Source organism: Hydra viridissima, unplaced genomic scaffold (genome assembly GCF_058129835.1).
Source record: "Hydra viridissima isolate aposymbiotic clone 2 unplaced genomic scaffold, HvirCarnegie_v1 scaffold_1, whole genome shotgun sequence".
NCBI lineage: Eukaryota > Metazoa > Cnidaria > Hydrozoa > Anthoathecata > Hydridae > Hydra > Hydra viridissima.
The window spans coordinates 4,635,067-4,651,768 of record NW_028324300.1 but is presented as its reverse complement, the minus strand read 5'-3'; the positions used below and the strand labels follow the sequence as shown (position 1 = coordinate 4,651,768).

The window sequence follows — 16,702 nt, the reverse complement described above, 5'->3', positions numbered from 1 at the left end:
CTGCAAACACGCAAGCTTTTGCTGTTCTCATTTCTGATAAATTGCTTAGGCTTAAATCAGACGGAAGCAGAATGAATGTTGTTTATTAAATTCGCTTACGAATCCATGGAAATCATAAATGATTTTTAAAAATAATATTTTTTTTATTTAAAAATGAGATACACGAAAAAGGATTTGAAAAAGTTGTTGAAAGAAAACGGAATTTCTAAAACGTCAAACAATAAAATGTCTTTACTATTGCTTGCGATTGAAAACAACTTGATTGATAAAAACATATTGATTAAAGACGTGAAGGAAGATCGACCAGTGGGTAGACCGAAAAAGGATTTAAATCATTTGCAATAAGAATAAAAAATAATGACATTTAAGTTTTTTCCGTTTTTTCTTGAATGCAGTATCAAAGAGACTGACGCTTCTCGCCGCAAACACTTAGAACTTATTGCTTTTGGCAAGGGAGGAGTTATTATTACCGATGGAAATGGAAACCCCGTGTATGTCACTGAACATGGACATTTTCAAATTCCAAAAGAGTACAGTGAGGAAGATAGAGACAAGCTTTACCAACTCGTATGGAACGATGACACTGACTTTGCTCGAATGGAAAAAGATATCAAAGAGCATCTCAGTACTTGGAAAGACTTGCCTAAAAAAGAAAAGCTAAGAATGATTGACAAGTATGTGCTCGGTTTGGATTGTGATTTCGAGGAGAAGAAAAAGATTTCTGGAAATCTAAAAAGCGCAATTTTAAATCATTCACTCGGTTTCAAAGACATTGTGTATGAAAACTTTAGAATACTTCGCATCCATGAAAAATTCTTCAGATGTTAGAAATGAAAAAATTGAAAAATGATTTAAATAAAATCTTTGCAAAATAAAAATGGTATATACAAGAAAACTTTTGAAAAATTTGTTAAAAGAAAACGGTGTTTCCAAAACGTCTGACAATAAAATGTCTTTACTATTTCTTGCGGTTGAAAACAATCTGATTGATAAAGATTCATTTTTGGAAAACTCGAAAGAGGTGAGACCTGTTGGAAGACCTAGAAAATATGAGAAAAAAGAAAAGAAACCTCTTGATCCTAAATATGCGAGACTTGGTTTAATTAGAAATAATCCTTTAGGTTTGAGAATAACTAATGTTGATACTGGCGAGGTGGTGGAATACAAGTCTGCTTATGAATCGCATAAAAAGACGGGGCATTGCTGGCAGTACTTTACTTACCGAAATGGAAAAGTAGTGGATGGATGCAGATATGAGATTTTTTAAGATCCAAAGGATTCACATGAAAATTCTTCGAATTTTTAAAGATCCTTCAGATCCATGGAAATCACAAGTGATTTTTAAATTCTTTTATATTGAATTTAAAAATTGAAAAATGATATAAATAAAAATCTTGCGTTATTAAAATGGAAAACAAAACGGTGAGAGAATTAAAAGAAATTGCTAAAGGGCAAAAAATAAAAGGGTACTCTAAAATGAGAAAGGGGGAACTTATAATAGCTTTGCGACCTTCTGTTCCCACTAGAGTTGACTCTGCTCCTGCTACTCTTCTTCGTAGACAAACGACTGAGGCAAGACCGTTGCCTGATAATGCTACCGTGGTGAGGTTTGTTCCTTCCGCAGTGATAAAACCAGTCATCGCCCCAAAACCAGCGGTCATCCCACCAAGACCTGTTGTAAAACCTCCTATTGCTCCGAAACCAATTCATTTACAAATTCAAAGAATTTCCATGGATTCGAAGAATCTACAAAAACAGATTCTTGATGAGCCTGTTTCAGATTCATCGCCTGTCATGACACCTATGCCGGTTCCTGCTCCGCGTCCTGCGATTGCACCCAAACCTGGATGGCTTTCAACCTTGAATGCAGTTTCAAAAAGTGTGACGTCATATGTTGCAACTAAGTTTAATGATATTAAAGAATGGATAGAACCCTACGTTCCAAAAGTAGTTAAGAATCAAGTAAACAAATCAGCGAAACAAATCGATAAAAAGATAAAGTCTATCAAATCACTTGTATTAAAAACAGTGTATAAGCAGCCTGTGCTAAAACCTTTTACAGTAAAGTTTAATATGACTGAACATTCAATGGGACGTGCTGTTAGACAATTTTCTTACTCTCCGGCTTCTCAATACCAAGACCTTGCAACTTTTTTTAATTTGGTAAGAGAGTCAGCCATTCAAACCATGGAAGGAGAAAGAAACACAAAGGTAAGAATTATTTTAACGTGTGAAATGAAATCTGTAAGCATCATGACTGGTGAAGAACTAACTCGGGAAGCAAGCTTTTCATCCAACTGGGAAATTATTCTAGCGGCTACGGATTTAAGAACGTTAATAAGGCAAATGGAAGAAAAAATCTTGGAAAATAGTGTCAAATACAACAAGTTGGGATCCAATAGCGTCTTGTCCAAGATTTTAAAAATGGATATCAACTTTATCGACTATAGACCTCTCAGCGGTTCTTCCTACATGGAGTTACCTCTCAAGTTGAAAAACAAAAAGGCCATCATCAACATGAAAAACAATGACAATGAATGCTTCAAGTGGTGCGTCACCAGAGCTCTGAATCTTAAAAATAAAGACAATGAAAGAATTGATGATGACTTGATTCTAAAATTAGAAGAGCTCGATTGGGATGGAATAAAATTTCCTGTTGATTACCATAAAATCGACAAGTTTGAGAAAAATAATCCTGAAATTAGCGTGAACGTTTATGAGTATGAAGAAAAAGCACCTCAACCTTTACGAGTATCTGATTTTATGAACCGAAAGCACTGTGTTGATTTGTTGTATATTTCAAACGAAGAAAACAGCCATTATTGTCTCATTAAAAATTTCAGTCGGTTTGCCGGTTCTTCAGCATCGAAAAAGCAACATAAAAGATATTTTTGCAGAAGGTGCATGCAAGATTTTGACCGAGAAGAAAAGCTCCAAATTCATCGAGAAGACTGTTATGATAACGCTCCAATGAGAATCGATCTTCCTAAAGAAGGGTCAACCCTTGAGTTTAAAAACTACAAAATGAGCATGAGACATCCGTTTGTGGTCTATGCTGACTTTGAAAGTTTTATCAAGACCATCAACACTTGTACCCCTGACTCAAAACAGTCATACACCAAACAATATCAAAAACACGTTCCAAGTTCCATCGTCTATTATATCAAATGCTACGACGAAACTATTTACAAGGGAAAACTTGAAACGTACACAGCTGAAAGCGATGGCGATGACGTGGCTAAAGAATTTATCACCAGGCTTGAAGCAGACCTTATAAAGATTTGGAACGACAGCGATTTACTACAACAACAATGGGAAAAAAATAGAATAGAAACTGATGAGGATAAGAAGAAGTTTGAAGATGCAACTCAATGTCACATTTGTAATAAAGATCTTAACGGTGATAAAGTATGGGATCACTGTCATTTGACTGGAAAATACCGTGGTGCTGCTCACAAACAATGCAACTTGGATTATAAAATTCCAAAATTTATTCCAGTTGCCTTTCATAACTTGTCTGGCTACGACTGTCATTTATTCATCAAGAAATTAGGTGGAAAGCTAACTTGCATACCAAACAATGAAGAAAATTACATCAGCTTCTCGAAAAAAATCAAAGTGAGAGACTTTATCAATAAAAAAGGTAAACTTAAAGAAGTTAAGAAAGAAATTAGGTTTATTGACACCACCAGATTCATGCCTGACAAATTAGAAAAACTAGCTAAAAATCTAACCGACGATCAATGCATAAACGTTAAAAAATATTTTTCTGAAGATAAACAGTTCAACTTGATAAGAAAAAAAGGCATTTACCCTTACGAATGGGTAAACACCATTGAAAAGTTTTCCGAAACGCAATTGCCGTCAAAAGAAGCCTTTGATTCCAAACTGGAAGATGAACCAGCAAAAGAGGAAGACTACGCGCATGCACAAAACGTTTGGAAAGAATTTGGATGCAAAACGTTTAAAGATTACCACGAGCTATACAACAAGTCTGACGTGCTGATTCTTGCAGATGCCTTTGAAAATTTTAGAGACGTATGCATAAAATGTTACGGACTTGATCCCGCCTGGTATTACACCTCTCCTGGATTAGCCTGGGACGCCATGTTAAAGAAAACTAAAATTAAATTGGAATTGTTAACCGATATTAACATGCTCAACATGATCCGAAAAGGAATACGCGGTGGAATCAGCATGATCTCCAACCGACTTGGAAATGCTAACAACAAATACATGCAAGACTATGATTCTTCAAAACCATCAAAATTCCTTCAGTATTTAGACGCCAACAATTTATACGGATGGGCTATGAGCAAACCTCTTCCAGTTGGAGGATTCAAATGGATGAATGATGAAGAGCTTGAAAATTGGCGCAGCATGCCATGCATTCTTGAAGTCGATTTGAGCTATACTGATGAGCTTCACGATTTACACAACGACTACCCTTTGGCTCCTGAAAGATTAACCATTGGAAAAGTAGACAAACTCGTTCCCAATTTAAACAACAAAGAAAAATACGTCGTTCATCACGAAAACCTAAAACTCTATGAACACTTGGTCTTGTCATCACCAAAATTCATCGTGGGATAACCTTTAGAGAAGAGCCCTTCATGAAAGAATACATTGACCTCAACACCAAGGAGAGAACAAAAGCTACCAACGAATCTGATAAGGAGTTTTTCAAACTCATGAACAACTCTGTCTTTGGAAAAACAATGGAAAATATTCTAAAGCGCGTTGATGTCAGACTCATCACCACTAAAAAAGAAGCCTTAAAATTATCCAAAGTCCCTCGTTATAAACGAAACACCATTTTTGATGAAAACTTAATCGCAGTTCACATGGAAAAAACAAAATGCTTTTACGATAAACCTGTTTACTTGGGAATGAGCATCCTCGATTTGAGCAAAACTTTGATGTTTGATTTCCACTACGGATACATCAAACCTAAATACGGTGATAAAGCTAAGTTACTCATGACTGACACTGACTCACTTTTTTACGAAATCGAAACGGATGATTTTTTCAAAGACATTTCAAACGATCTTAAAAACATGTTTGACACGAGCAACTTTTCTAATAACCATCCTGCCATTGAAAACGTTGGCTTTGAAGTAGGATTAAATAATAAGACCATCGGCATGTTCAAAGACGAAGCCGGAGGAAAAATAATTAAAGAGTTTGTTGGACTTAGACCTAAGCTCTACTCTTACAAGATCGCTAAAGATGAACACAAAAAATGCAAAGGGATGAAAAAGAACGTGGTCAAAAATAAGATTACTCACCAACATTTTAAAGACTGCTTATTGAATGGAAAAGAAAAGCATGCCACTATGAACGTTTTCAGATCTCATCTTCACGACATCTACACTGAAGAAATTAACAAAGTTGCACTCAGCGCAAAAGATGACAAAAGAATCCTATTGAATGATCACACCACATTGGCTATTGGACACTACAAAACAAGATCCACTCCTGAGACTTGCTTTAAATTCATGGACTACGATCAAGTCTTTAGTCCGGAAGATACACAAGAACAAACCCAAGAAGCAGAGCATGAGGCAGAGCAAACCTCAGAGTTCAAAAGGATAATCACAGAGTGCAGAAAAATTATCGCAGAGAACAAAGAAATCTCAAATAGGTCAAAAATGTTGATCGCAGAGTGCAGAGGGATAATCGAGGAGACCAAAGGATTTTAAAGAAAAGGAACAAAAGGTAAGTGACAAAAACACTCTTCTCTATACAAATAACATGATTATTTTTAGATCTTTCAGATCCATTAAAAATCTACGATTTTTTAGATCCTTTGGATCCGTGGTAGTCTATGACTTCTTTAGATCTTTCAGATCCCTGGAAATCTACGATTTTTAAATTCTAAAGAATCCTGGAAAAAAAACATTCACCCTATTACGCTTTCCAGGCGATAGAAAACATTTTGATTTAAAAAGACAACAATTTTTAATCACACCCTATCCAGGCGCCAGAACCCCGCTTATGTCTATAATTATGTCAATGCGCCAGAACCCCGCTTATGTCTATAATTATGCCAATGCGCCAGAACCCCGCTTATGTCTATAATTATGCCAATGCGCCAGAACCGGCCTTTTATAGTAGTAGCTCCTTGAACTGAAGTTGGATACATTTTGTTGTCGCATTGGTACGACCACCAATTATTGCATGAAAGAAACTTAGCTCCTTGCGCATCAAATCTATCGAATTCATAGGCTAAAAGGATAAAGAAGAAAATGAGGAAATATTCTAATTTGATTGTGTTTTGAATGCTTTGTTGCACAATATAAAACCCAACTTGTTTGATACAAGAAAAGACTTTTAAAATACTTTAAAAAAGTAACCATTTTATTTCCACGATGCTCCAGCAGTAGTTTACCATCATATATATATATATATATATATATATATATATATATATATATATATATATATATATATATATATATATATATATATATATATATATATATATATATATATATATATATATATATATGTATATATATATATATATGTATATATATATATATATATATATATATATATATATATATATATATATATATATAAATATATATATATATACTATCATTGTGAAGTATCAGAATTTTAAATGCTTGAAGGTTTATACTCATATTACATACAAAATTCTCGCAAATAAACAAAACGACCATTTGATACAGGACCAAAAATATTGCTATAATAGAATTGTTACAAAGAAAAAGTCATAAAAATTCTTGAAAAATCGAATCAAACATTTTATGAAAAATAGTCTGCCGAAAAAGACTGAGCTCTTATTTGAATCAAGATTAAAAAACGTGTAAAAAGAATTTTTTTTTTGTTGTACTGCGTCGCTGATGATTAGTTTTCAAATGAAGTACTTTTTTGAAATGTTAAAGCTAAAACTTTGACTTTAATATCAACAGAGAAGTTTCATTTAATATTTTTTGTTGCCCTGTGTTGATAATAGCAAGTTTTTAAATAAAGTACATTTTTGAAAACTAAAACTTCTTGATGATATCATCCGTGCAACTTGATTTTCTATTGTCAATACAAACATCGAATAAATTCAATATTACGAAGTCTTCAAAATTACTTTAAAAAATTAAGAGGTTATTCTCAATTCACAACCCACCAATTGAGTCTAAAGGTTGAAAGTTTTCAGTTGATTTATTGATTTAGAACAAAGTATCATAGAAGATAATGGTTAATAATATAGTTGACTTTGTAGTGATATAAGCAGACAGTGAGCTAGCTCACTCAGCTGTTCAGCTACTATTTTCAAAGCGAGAAGCTCTCCTTATTATAAATTGTTTCCACAAAATTTAAAGATGGTAGTAAAATGACTTCCAGCATTAAATTCAACTTGTTTATTTTATGTCCTAATAAAAAACATCAAGCAAATGAATCAAGTTAAAATGGAAAAAAAAAGTTTTAAAATGAAAGTTTATACAAAAATGTAGCAACAATCTTGGATGACATTATAATATCTGCAGTCACAAGTTTCAATGAACGGTTTACACAAGCAACAATAAATAGCCTTTAATTCGATTTCTTACAGATTTATTTCACATTCATCAAAATTCCATTCATATGACTACCCTCAGCCATCAAGAATATTCAACTTCTGTATTTTACTTATTTAAGAAATGCATTTATGAGAATCTCATGAGGCTTACAGCTTTAACATCATTGACAAATTATTCAGATTTATATTTGTTGTATTTATGGCTCAGTTTATAATCACAATACTCTCTAAATTCTTCCAGAAGCTCCAAGAGAACAGAATCTCATTTCCTCGATATACCAAGAGAGTTTCCGTTTCTTATTGAGTCAATCACTGATTTCGGTACGAAGAATTTCTTTTAGAATGAAACAGAACCAGAATTCTTCAGAAAGTATTTCACAAGCGACTCAAAATGTTATTCAACAATTGCTGCTTAATTTATGATGTATAAAATGTAAATATTCCAATTAAGCAAGTTACTTTTAACTCCTACAAAATTTAGAGTTTCAGTCGTTAATATATATTTTTCAATAATTCACCTTTTTACATTCACCTTTTAATTAATTTACCCTCTCTTTAAATCATTTTTGATGAATACTGCTATTTTCATCGGCGTTTTGATTTTCCGTTAATAATGAATAATAAAGAATAAAACGAAAACTTCGATATCAACCATTTTAAAAAAAAAGTATTTAAAACATTCAAAGTTATAAAATTTCAGAAAAAATTTTTCGATACCTCGCATATCTTAAAACTTTTTTTGTTTCGACCTTTCAAGATTTCGAGCAGAATTCAAGACGACTTTTCGCGCAGAACTTGACATTCGAATAAAAGTTCTTTGAAACTATTTTTTCTTTAAAATAACTATGAGTATAGACTTACCGCACCATAATAGTTTGCTGTTTTAAACGCAAATAAAAGTATTATTTTAACAAGCTTCACAAAGTTTGACTTATTATAAAAGAATTTTTATAGAAATTTGTACTTAATTCGTAATTATTCGTTATTAACAGAAAGACCAAGCGGCAAATGCTTCCATTAGACCAGGGATGTCCAACCTTTTTACAGCAAGGGCCATTAATTCGTTTAAAAATCAACTTGAGGGCCACAAACATAAAATACCCAAAATAAAAATTATTAAATTTGAAGTTTTTATTTAAATTTAAATAAATAGTTACACTCATAGTTAAGGTTCAAAGTGAAGTTATACAAAAGTTCGATCAATGTGAAACTTGACACTGTTTTTTTTTGCATAAATGATCTATGTCTGCTTTTATATTTGATGATGCAATTCGAAGGGTATTAGTAAGGTGCTCATCTGTCAATCTATTTCTCTGTTCTGTTTTTACATGCTTCATTTTTGAGAATAACTGTTTGCAGTTGTATGTGCTTCCAAAAAGTGAAAAATATTTAATAGCATGTCTGCACAAATGAGGAAAAACTTCAATGCTCATGTATTTTTTATAAAATTATTACAATTCTACTTCTTTGTAGGCTTCTTTAAGATCTTTATTGTTTTGCATTTCTTTTAATTCCATTTGAAATTCATTTCTAACTGTCTCAGCTTTGATGGAAAATGGATGCGCAAATAAGTCTAACTCATTTTTTTCCTTTTTAAAGTCACAGAATCTTGTGTCAAATTCATCAATTAATTTTAAAATAAGAGTACAATATCTTTCAGAGTCAATTGTATTAATATTTCTTTCTGATAATGCTTTGAAATGGACAAGTACTTTAGAACTTAATTGTTGTTTCAGAAGTTTTAATTTTAAAACAAATGTTTCTACATTTTCAAACAATTTACTAATAAGTTGATCTTTACCCTGCAACTTAAGATTTAATTCCATTAACATCTGAGTCATGTCAATCAAAAATGCCAAATCATTCAGACAGTCAATATTTTCAAGCAAGCTTGTGTCTTTCCCTTTAATTTTTAGAAACAGCACTATTTCAGGTAATAGTATCCAAAATCTTTTCAGAGTAGCAGCTCGACTAAGCCATCTAACCTGACTGAAATAAATTACATCTTCAGCCTCACTACCACAACCTTCAAGTAACTGTTTGAACTGTCTGTGATTAAGGCCACGACTTCTTATAAAGTTAACAGTATGAATAACAAGTTCCATAACATTCTTCATCTCCAATACTTTTGCACATAACTGCTCTTGGTGTATAATGCAGTGATATGAAATAATTTCATGATTAATGGATTTCTTAAGTAATGCAATAAATCCAATATTTTTTCCTGTTAGTGCACTTGCTCCATCTGTAGTGACACCACAGAGTTTCTTTTCTGGAAATTCAAATTTCACCAATGTTTTTTTCACTTCAGAGAGAATATCTTCTCCTCTTGTTGTGTCCTTCATATGATTAATATCTAACAGTTCTTCAATTACTTCAAAGTTACTAGCTATACCTCTAATAAAAATGGCTAGCTGAGCAGTATCACCTCTGTCTGTTGATTCATCCAGTGCCAGACTATAGGCTTCACATTTATTTAATTTTTCTTTTAATGATAATTCAATATTTTTTGATAGATCTTTAACTCTTCTAGCAATAGTCTGGTATGAGAGGCTAAGATCTTCAACAGTAGGTGTTTTTTCAGGACATATCTCTTTACAAAATATTTTTAAACAGTTTTTTAATAAATCTCCAGTACAAAAAGGTTTACCACTTTTTGCAATAGCTTCTGCCATTAAAAAACTTATTTTGGTAGCACTGTAAGAGCTAATCACTTTAGTTTTCATCACTGATTGTTGTGCAAGAAAAGTTTTCTTCAACAATTCAATCTTATAAATTCGAAATTGGCCTTTAAATTTGTCATAACTTACAGCATATTTTGTAGTGTAGTGCCTGTTCACATTTTAACTTTTACACACGGCAATTTTCTCCAAACAAATTAGACATATAATAGAATTACTTTGTTCATGTACAAAATAGTCAGTTGTCCAAGAAGGATTAAATACACGACCCCATGACCGCTTTCAGTATCACATCTACGTCTTTTAGCTGAAGCCATCTTTATTAAATATACAAAAATAATGTTTTATCTTTAGCGCGCGTTTTATTATTTCAAATGCGGATTTATATAGTGAAAGTATAATCGAAATCGAATGTATAATTCGAATTATAAATATATAAATAATATGCTGTTGCTGTAGAACTTATTTTATTATTGTTATTTGAAATTTTTATTAAAATAAAAATTCAAAATGAATGGACCGTGGTATGCGGGCCATTCCATAGGCTGACGAGGGCCACCTTCTGGCCCGCGGGCCACGCGTTGGACAACCCTGCATTAGACTAGTGTTACGTTAGTGTAGTGTTAGTTCACTAGTGTTAATATCCTTGTTAAACAGCAATTTTTGTGCTTTGACCAATACACCACCCAGGGCTGTGATGCAATTTCTCTTTTAAGTGTGCAACTGTTATGTTTGATAAAAATTGACATCTTTTTTAATTGCATGGGAAATCAGGCTGCGCATTATTTGGTCTTTGTTCAACTATTTGTTACCATATTTTCATATTTGGTATCATATTATTAACACGGATTTATAATTCCCTGAGTCATACTTTTTTTTCAAAGTTGTGAGTTTTCTGGAGTTGTAAGTTCTAAAGTTGTCATCAGCTGTTTTTGGAAATGAAATAAATTATTAATATATCAACTAATCTTTATAACTTATTTCATTTCCAAAAACACCGTTATAACTAATATTAGCTTAAATTACTGCCAAAGATGAATAATTGTTGCCTGATTTCTAAAAAAGGGCGTTATAATGCATATTTTTATTATAGGGGAACATGGGGCAAGATGACGAACGTTTTGAAAAGCACATATATCTTATTCAATAACTGTTTCAATAAGTAAAACTTTATCAAAAAGTGGAAAACAAATTATTGTGCGTCACGTATGTATAAAAAAAACCCATATAAAAATTAAAAATAGCCTGGAAAAAACTCATTAACCAAAGTGACCTCAAATTATCATCTTGCCCCGTATGCGGGGCAAGATGACGACTTTAGAAAAAGTAAATTCCATTATACCATTACCTTCTCAAATAACACGATATCATAAATTCTAGTTAGTAAGATATGTAATACCAACGGTTATGTGATTTTTTAAACAATTAAACTATATATTTATATAGGGCTATGCAAAAAAAAGTCTACTAATCAGTTCATAACAAATTCCAACACAACAAAATAAAGCAAATATCAAACAAAATATTTCAATGCATAATAAAGCAATCTAATAATGACTAAGCTACGCAAAAGTTATTAGAGTACAGGTTTATGGTAAAACATGTACTTTGGCGAAACGACAAACGAGTCATCTTCCCCCGTTCATCTTGCCCCTAGGCTACTTAATCTTCAAAATGACTCAGAACTCTACATAAATAAGTTATCATAGCTTAATACTACTTGCATGGCTTCCAAATTGAACAAACTGCATGAGAAATTCTTGCTTACCTTTGGCTGGTAATGTAATGATGAAATAAATCAAATAGAAGTGGATAATTTTTTTTTTCCTTAACATAGGAAAAACCTTTTTAATAATTATCTTTGATTCCGAAAATAGTATTTATATAGAAAGCATAAATAAATCTAGTAGATGTAATCTACTTCCCTCTTAGCTACAGTCAGATTTCATATTTAGTTAAGTTTTGAAGATAACAATATGTTTTCATCTTGCCCCATTCGTCATCTTACCCCATGTTCTCCTATTTATTCAAAGTTTTACACGCATAAAAAAAAGATAATAATAATAATCAAAGTTATGCATAATTACACCTTCTGGTACTTAATTATTTGAAGTTTTAATCACATACAACGGTTACCAAAACCTTTGTTATTTTTCAATTGCAGTGGAAAGAATGTTTGATAATTTATAGTCTTTCGATAAACTATATTTGTTTCAGAACGCTTCAACATGAGTTATTTTAAAAAGCTACTTTGAATCTTAACATTCTCATTTCGGTTAACTTTTTTACTTTGCTGCTGATGAAGAATGACGAGAAAAAATTTCTAAAGTAAAGTTTAAGATAAAACTTACATCCTCTTGCGTCATAATTCGCATAAGAGAATTGGTAGGAATTCTCTTTTGTGTCAACTTTAATATCATTATAGATTGTGCTTACAATGGTACCATCTTTAAACGAATAATCTACTCGCATGTTCGTTCTTAACACGCTGGTTATTTTATGAAGGTTTTCCAAACCGATCCACTGCTGATTAATAAGACCAAAACCAGTTTTGTAAGCTTCGTAGCTTTTGTTCCAAAAATCATCTTCCCAGCTGGAATTTCGAGTCATCATTGGAATCCAAACTAAAAACAAAAATTTCTTATAAATATAATACTCCCATTGGCTAAAAAGGTTAAACAGAAAAAAAAAAAAAGAAACTGTCACCAACAAAAAGATCCGTTTCTTAAGCGGCAAGTTAAGGTAATTGTTCAAATTAGGTCATTGTTCAAATTAGGGTTTAATTATAGCTATAATATACCTAAACTCCTGAACTTAGTTTGTAAAGAATCAGATGGTTGAAACATACACGAAAAGTAACCAGGATTATAAGACTGATCATTTGAGTAGCCAAATACACATTCACACCATGTGACTTGAGGCTGCGTATTTACTCCACGTAAGTAGTCGTTATCATATTTACTATTTGGGTTGTCCGTATACCTAGATTTACATTTCTCAACGCATAATTCTTTTGAATATAGCTGTGTGCTGACAGTGCTTCCAGTTATTGTAAAACTCTTTGTATCAGAAAGGCATTGATCCTGTTGAGTATTTGAACCTTTACAAAATGAAATGTGCTCATCGTTTAAAACAAGAGATTTAAATGTTGCTTTAATTCTGCGATAATCTATAAATAGATTTTTAAAAATGGTTGAGGATTCCGACCGTAAGATTATCTTATTAAAATTAAAACTATCGAAGTAGAATAAAGAATATTTGCAAGACTATGGAGTCGAAGCAAGAAGATGTTTACATTCCCTGAAATTATGGTTTTTGTGCTCAAAACTTTGTAAACTGAAAGCAAAAGTTTACTATAGAAAAGAAGTCCCTGTATCCCCTATATTCTGAAACTCACGAAAGTTGAAATTTTCAAATGCTTTTTATTCTCTTCTTTGGTTGAAAGTGTTTTTTTAAAGAATGTGATTTTTCAATAAAAATCTTTTTAATAAAATGAATATAAAGTTTGGCTGTCCATAATATTTAAAATTTTCACCCTTCGCTACAGCTGTCCTTTATATCTCATATATATTTTTCTCATTTAGACTTTTTTCCCTTAAAAATATTTTGATTCCAAAATACGCTCCTTTTTTCAGTTTCATGAAGAACATTCATTGAAGAACAACATTCGCACGTTTTGGTTTGTTAACCCTTTTTATGATTTTGTACCAAGTATCTCATTTTTTCCTATTAGTTTAAGACTTGTGCTTTGATTTGTCATAAAGATTGATTGCTTAAAAATTAAAAAATAAAAGTTAAAACATTCAGCGTTACTAATAAAATAAAAACATACCAAGTCTGCAGAACGTCATGTAAATTGAATCCATGTTGCTGATTGATCCATTAATGCATTCACAGTTGCCAGATGTCATTTTAGCTATGTTAATTTCACTTTTTCCGCGATAAATTTCATTCCGACAAAATGTGATGCAACTATCCATGTTATTTAGAAATTCAATTTTTTCATATAATTGACCATGTACCGCATGATCTTGGATAAATGGGCATGCTGAAGTTAAACATTTAGAGCGTAAATTCAGTTCCTTATAAGGGTCTGCGTTTCGAAAATTCGAACTTTTTCGAAATTTTCAATTTTCGTTTTGCATGATATTAGTTAGCTATATGTATATATTGTTAGTTTCAAAACATAAAACAAAGCTATAATAACACAAATATGTATGCTTTTTTTTAGTTGTTCTTATCAAATAAATGTTCAGTTTTTACTGATTTCGAAAGAATGAAATTTTTAAAGTTGGAAATTTCAAAAAAAATTGTCCAAACACAGACCCTTAACTCCTTACAACACTTATAGTTTAATTTTTTAACACAAAGTTATTTCCTTAACAACAGATATCTATACTTTATGTAATCATTTCGTACCTGCATTTTGTAACTGGCGTTTATTCATTTCGCACAATGTTGTTATTGGAGCATTGCCACTAGGATTAAGTCGGTAGATTCCTGTTCTATTAAATCCAACTTGATAATGGCTTTGACAACTCATTTTCTCTGCAGCAGCTTAAAAGAAATAAAAAATATTATATCTAAGAAAACATGACGCTTTAAAAACTGCTAATAACACAACAGTAAACAAATTTTTTTTATCGATTGTAACATATTTTCTTATCCTTTATGTTTCTTTAAAAACAAAAGCTCTATGCTTAATAAATACTCCTAATCCTCACAAAATTTTTTCAAGTTCAAGATTTAGAGCTAAAAAAAAACCTTCCGTGCAGTTACAAATATGCTGCCTTCTATTTCTTCCAGAACATGAGGGCTGGCATTTGCACTTTCCGCAAGCATCCTCTTTTATATTGCAGCTTTGTGAACAGCGAGCCTTAACATAAAAATCTTTTTGAACCGATAGAAATGAAAGCAAACTGTGTAAAAAAACTATTGAAGAGTTGAATATTCAAGCACTACCGGTTTTTTTGTGACGAAGAAGTATCCACTTTGCTTTTTTGTTGTAGGTGAGTCTTGAGAATATGTTTTCCAATCGATTGTTTTGTTGCCAATGATCTGAAGACCAATTGATTTGCAGAAAGAGTCCATATTTGGGCAACTTTGTAAGCAGTCCTCAAAAGAGTGCAGAGTTGTGTTAGATATGAAGCTAGTGTCTAGCACTCTGGTGTTTTCAAAAGCAGTGTTCGAGTTAGGGTATGATATCCAGTCAGGATAGATGTACTCAGAAAGTACTTTTGACAAATATAAGAGAAACACTTTCACACCAAAAACCATTTTCACTACTGTTGTTTTTGATTCATGTAAACCATTTTAAACGTTCACTCTTTTAAAAAATGAAACAAGTCATTAATCATTAGCTTTTTGATAAATTCAGGAATACATTTCAAGTAAATGGTGAATAAATTTTTTCAACAAATTGAAGTTTCATGACGTATTTAAGTTATCTTCATTTAAGCACTTCTATTTTCATGTGCGACTCTGTGAACATAGAAAGAGTTAATTTTGTAAAAGAGCTAAATATATTCAACTATTCATGTGATTTTTAATATGAATTGAGTTGCCTGTGTGATGTGTTATCAATATTTATGATTGTAATTAATATTTAGTTGCATTTACAATGTGGCATAAGCAATATAACAACGAGCTTGCCTGACCCTTATGCCATAAAATGCCCTTCAAATGTCTAAAGTATGTTTCTTTGTGAATGTTAGAAAAGAGAAAATAAAAAAGAGTATTCTTTATCAAGAAGCTTTAACATTAACTAATGGAGCACATTTTTGCTTGAGCATCGATCTTTCATATCTTCTTTTTTCAGTTTAAAACCACTTTTAATTTTTTTTTGAAACCTTATCATGTACTCATATCATGTACTCTTATCATGAATTCTTATCATGTACTCTTATCATGTAATCTTATCTAACTCTGGAAGATTACTTCCATTCATTATCAAGTCTTGTGGAGTTCCAGGGTGAAAGTTAGTTCTCTTCTCTGAAATGATTCCACTTGCTACAAAGAATGATCTTTCAGAAGGAGCAGATCTTGATGGATACAAAAGAACTCCCTAGTAATTTTGGCTAATGCACTATGGTTTCTGAGACGCAATTTTTTGGCATAAATTAATAACTTCAATTTAAAGACAAAATAGCTAATAATTTTTATTTCTCAAGGTTGGTAATATGTTCTAAATATTTCATAAACAAATTTTATATGAATATATATATATATATATATATATATATATATATATATATATATATATATATATATATATATATATATATATATATATATATATAAATATATGAATTCATTAGATGAATTCATATTAAAAAAATCAGTTAAATTTTAACTATATTTCATTATTCAATGTAATTAAATCTAAACAGTTTACAGAAATTAAGTCCTCGTCGGAAGTTGCATCGTCATTGTCGTCATCGCTTTCACTACCCTCTTCGCTTTCGCTATGTTGATGTTG

At 31.6% G+C, this 16,702-nt stretch overlaps 1 protein-coding gene across 1 annotated transcript; it reads right to left on the bottom strand.

The window, feature by feature from the left end:
* Nucleotides 1-237: 237 nt before the first annotated feature.
* On the bottom strand, nucleotides 238-15,720 carry LOC149892992 (uncharacterized). Its single transcript, XM_090069472.1, has 7 exons — nucleotides 15,187-15,720; nucleotides 14,989-15,100; nucleotides 14,644-14,781; nucleotides 14,057-14,272; nucleotides 13,025-13,324; nucleotides 12,576-12,848; nucleotides 238-6,228 (listed from the first exon to the last, which is right to left on the bottom strand). The coding sequence occupies exons 1-7, from the start codon at nucleotides 15,499-15,501 to the stop codon at nucleotides 6,008-6,010; spliced, it is 1,575 nt and encodes a 524-aa protein (XP_089925598.1). The 5' UTR covers nucleotides 15,502-15,720; the 3' UTR covers nucleotides 238-6,007.
* Between the last annotated feature and the right edge of the window lie 982 nt (nucleotides 15,721-16,702).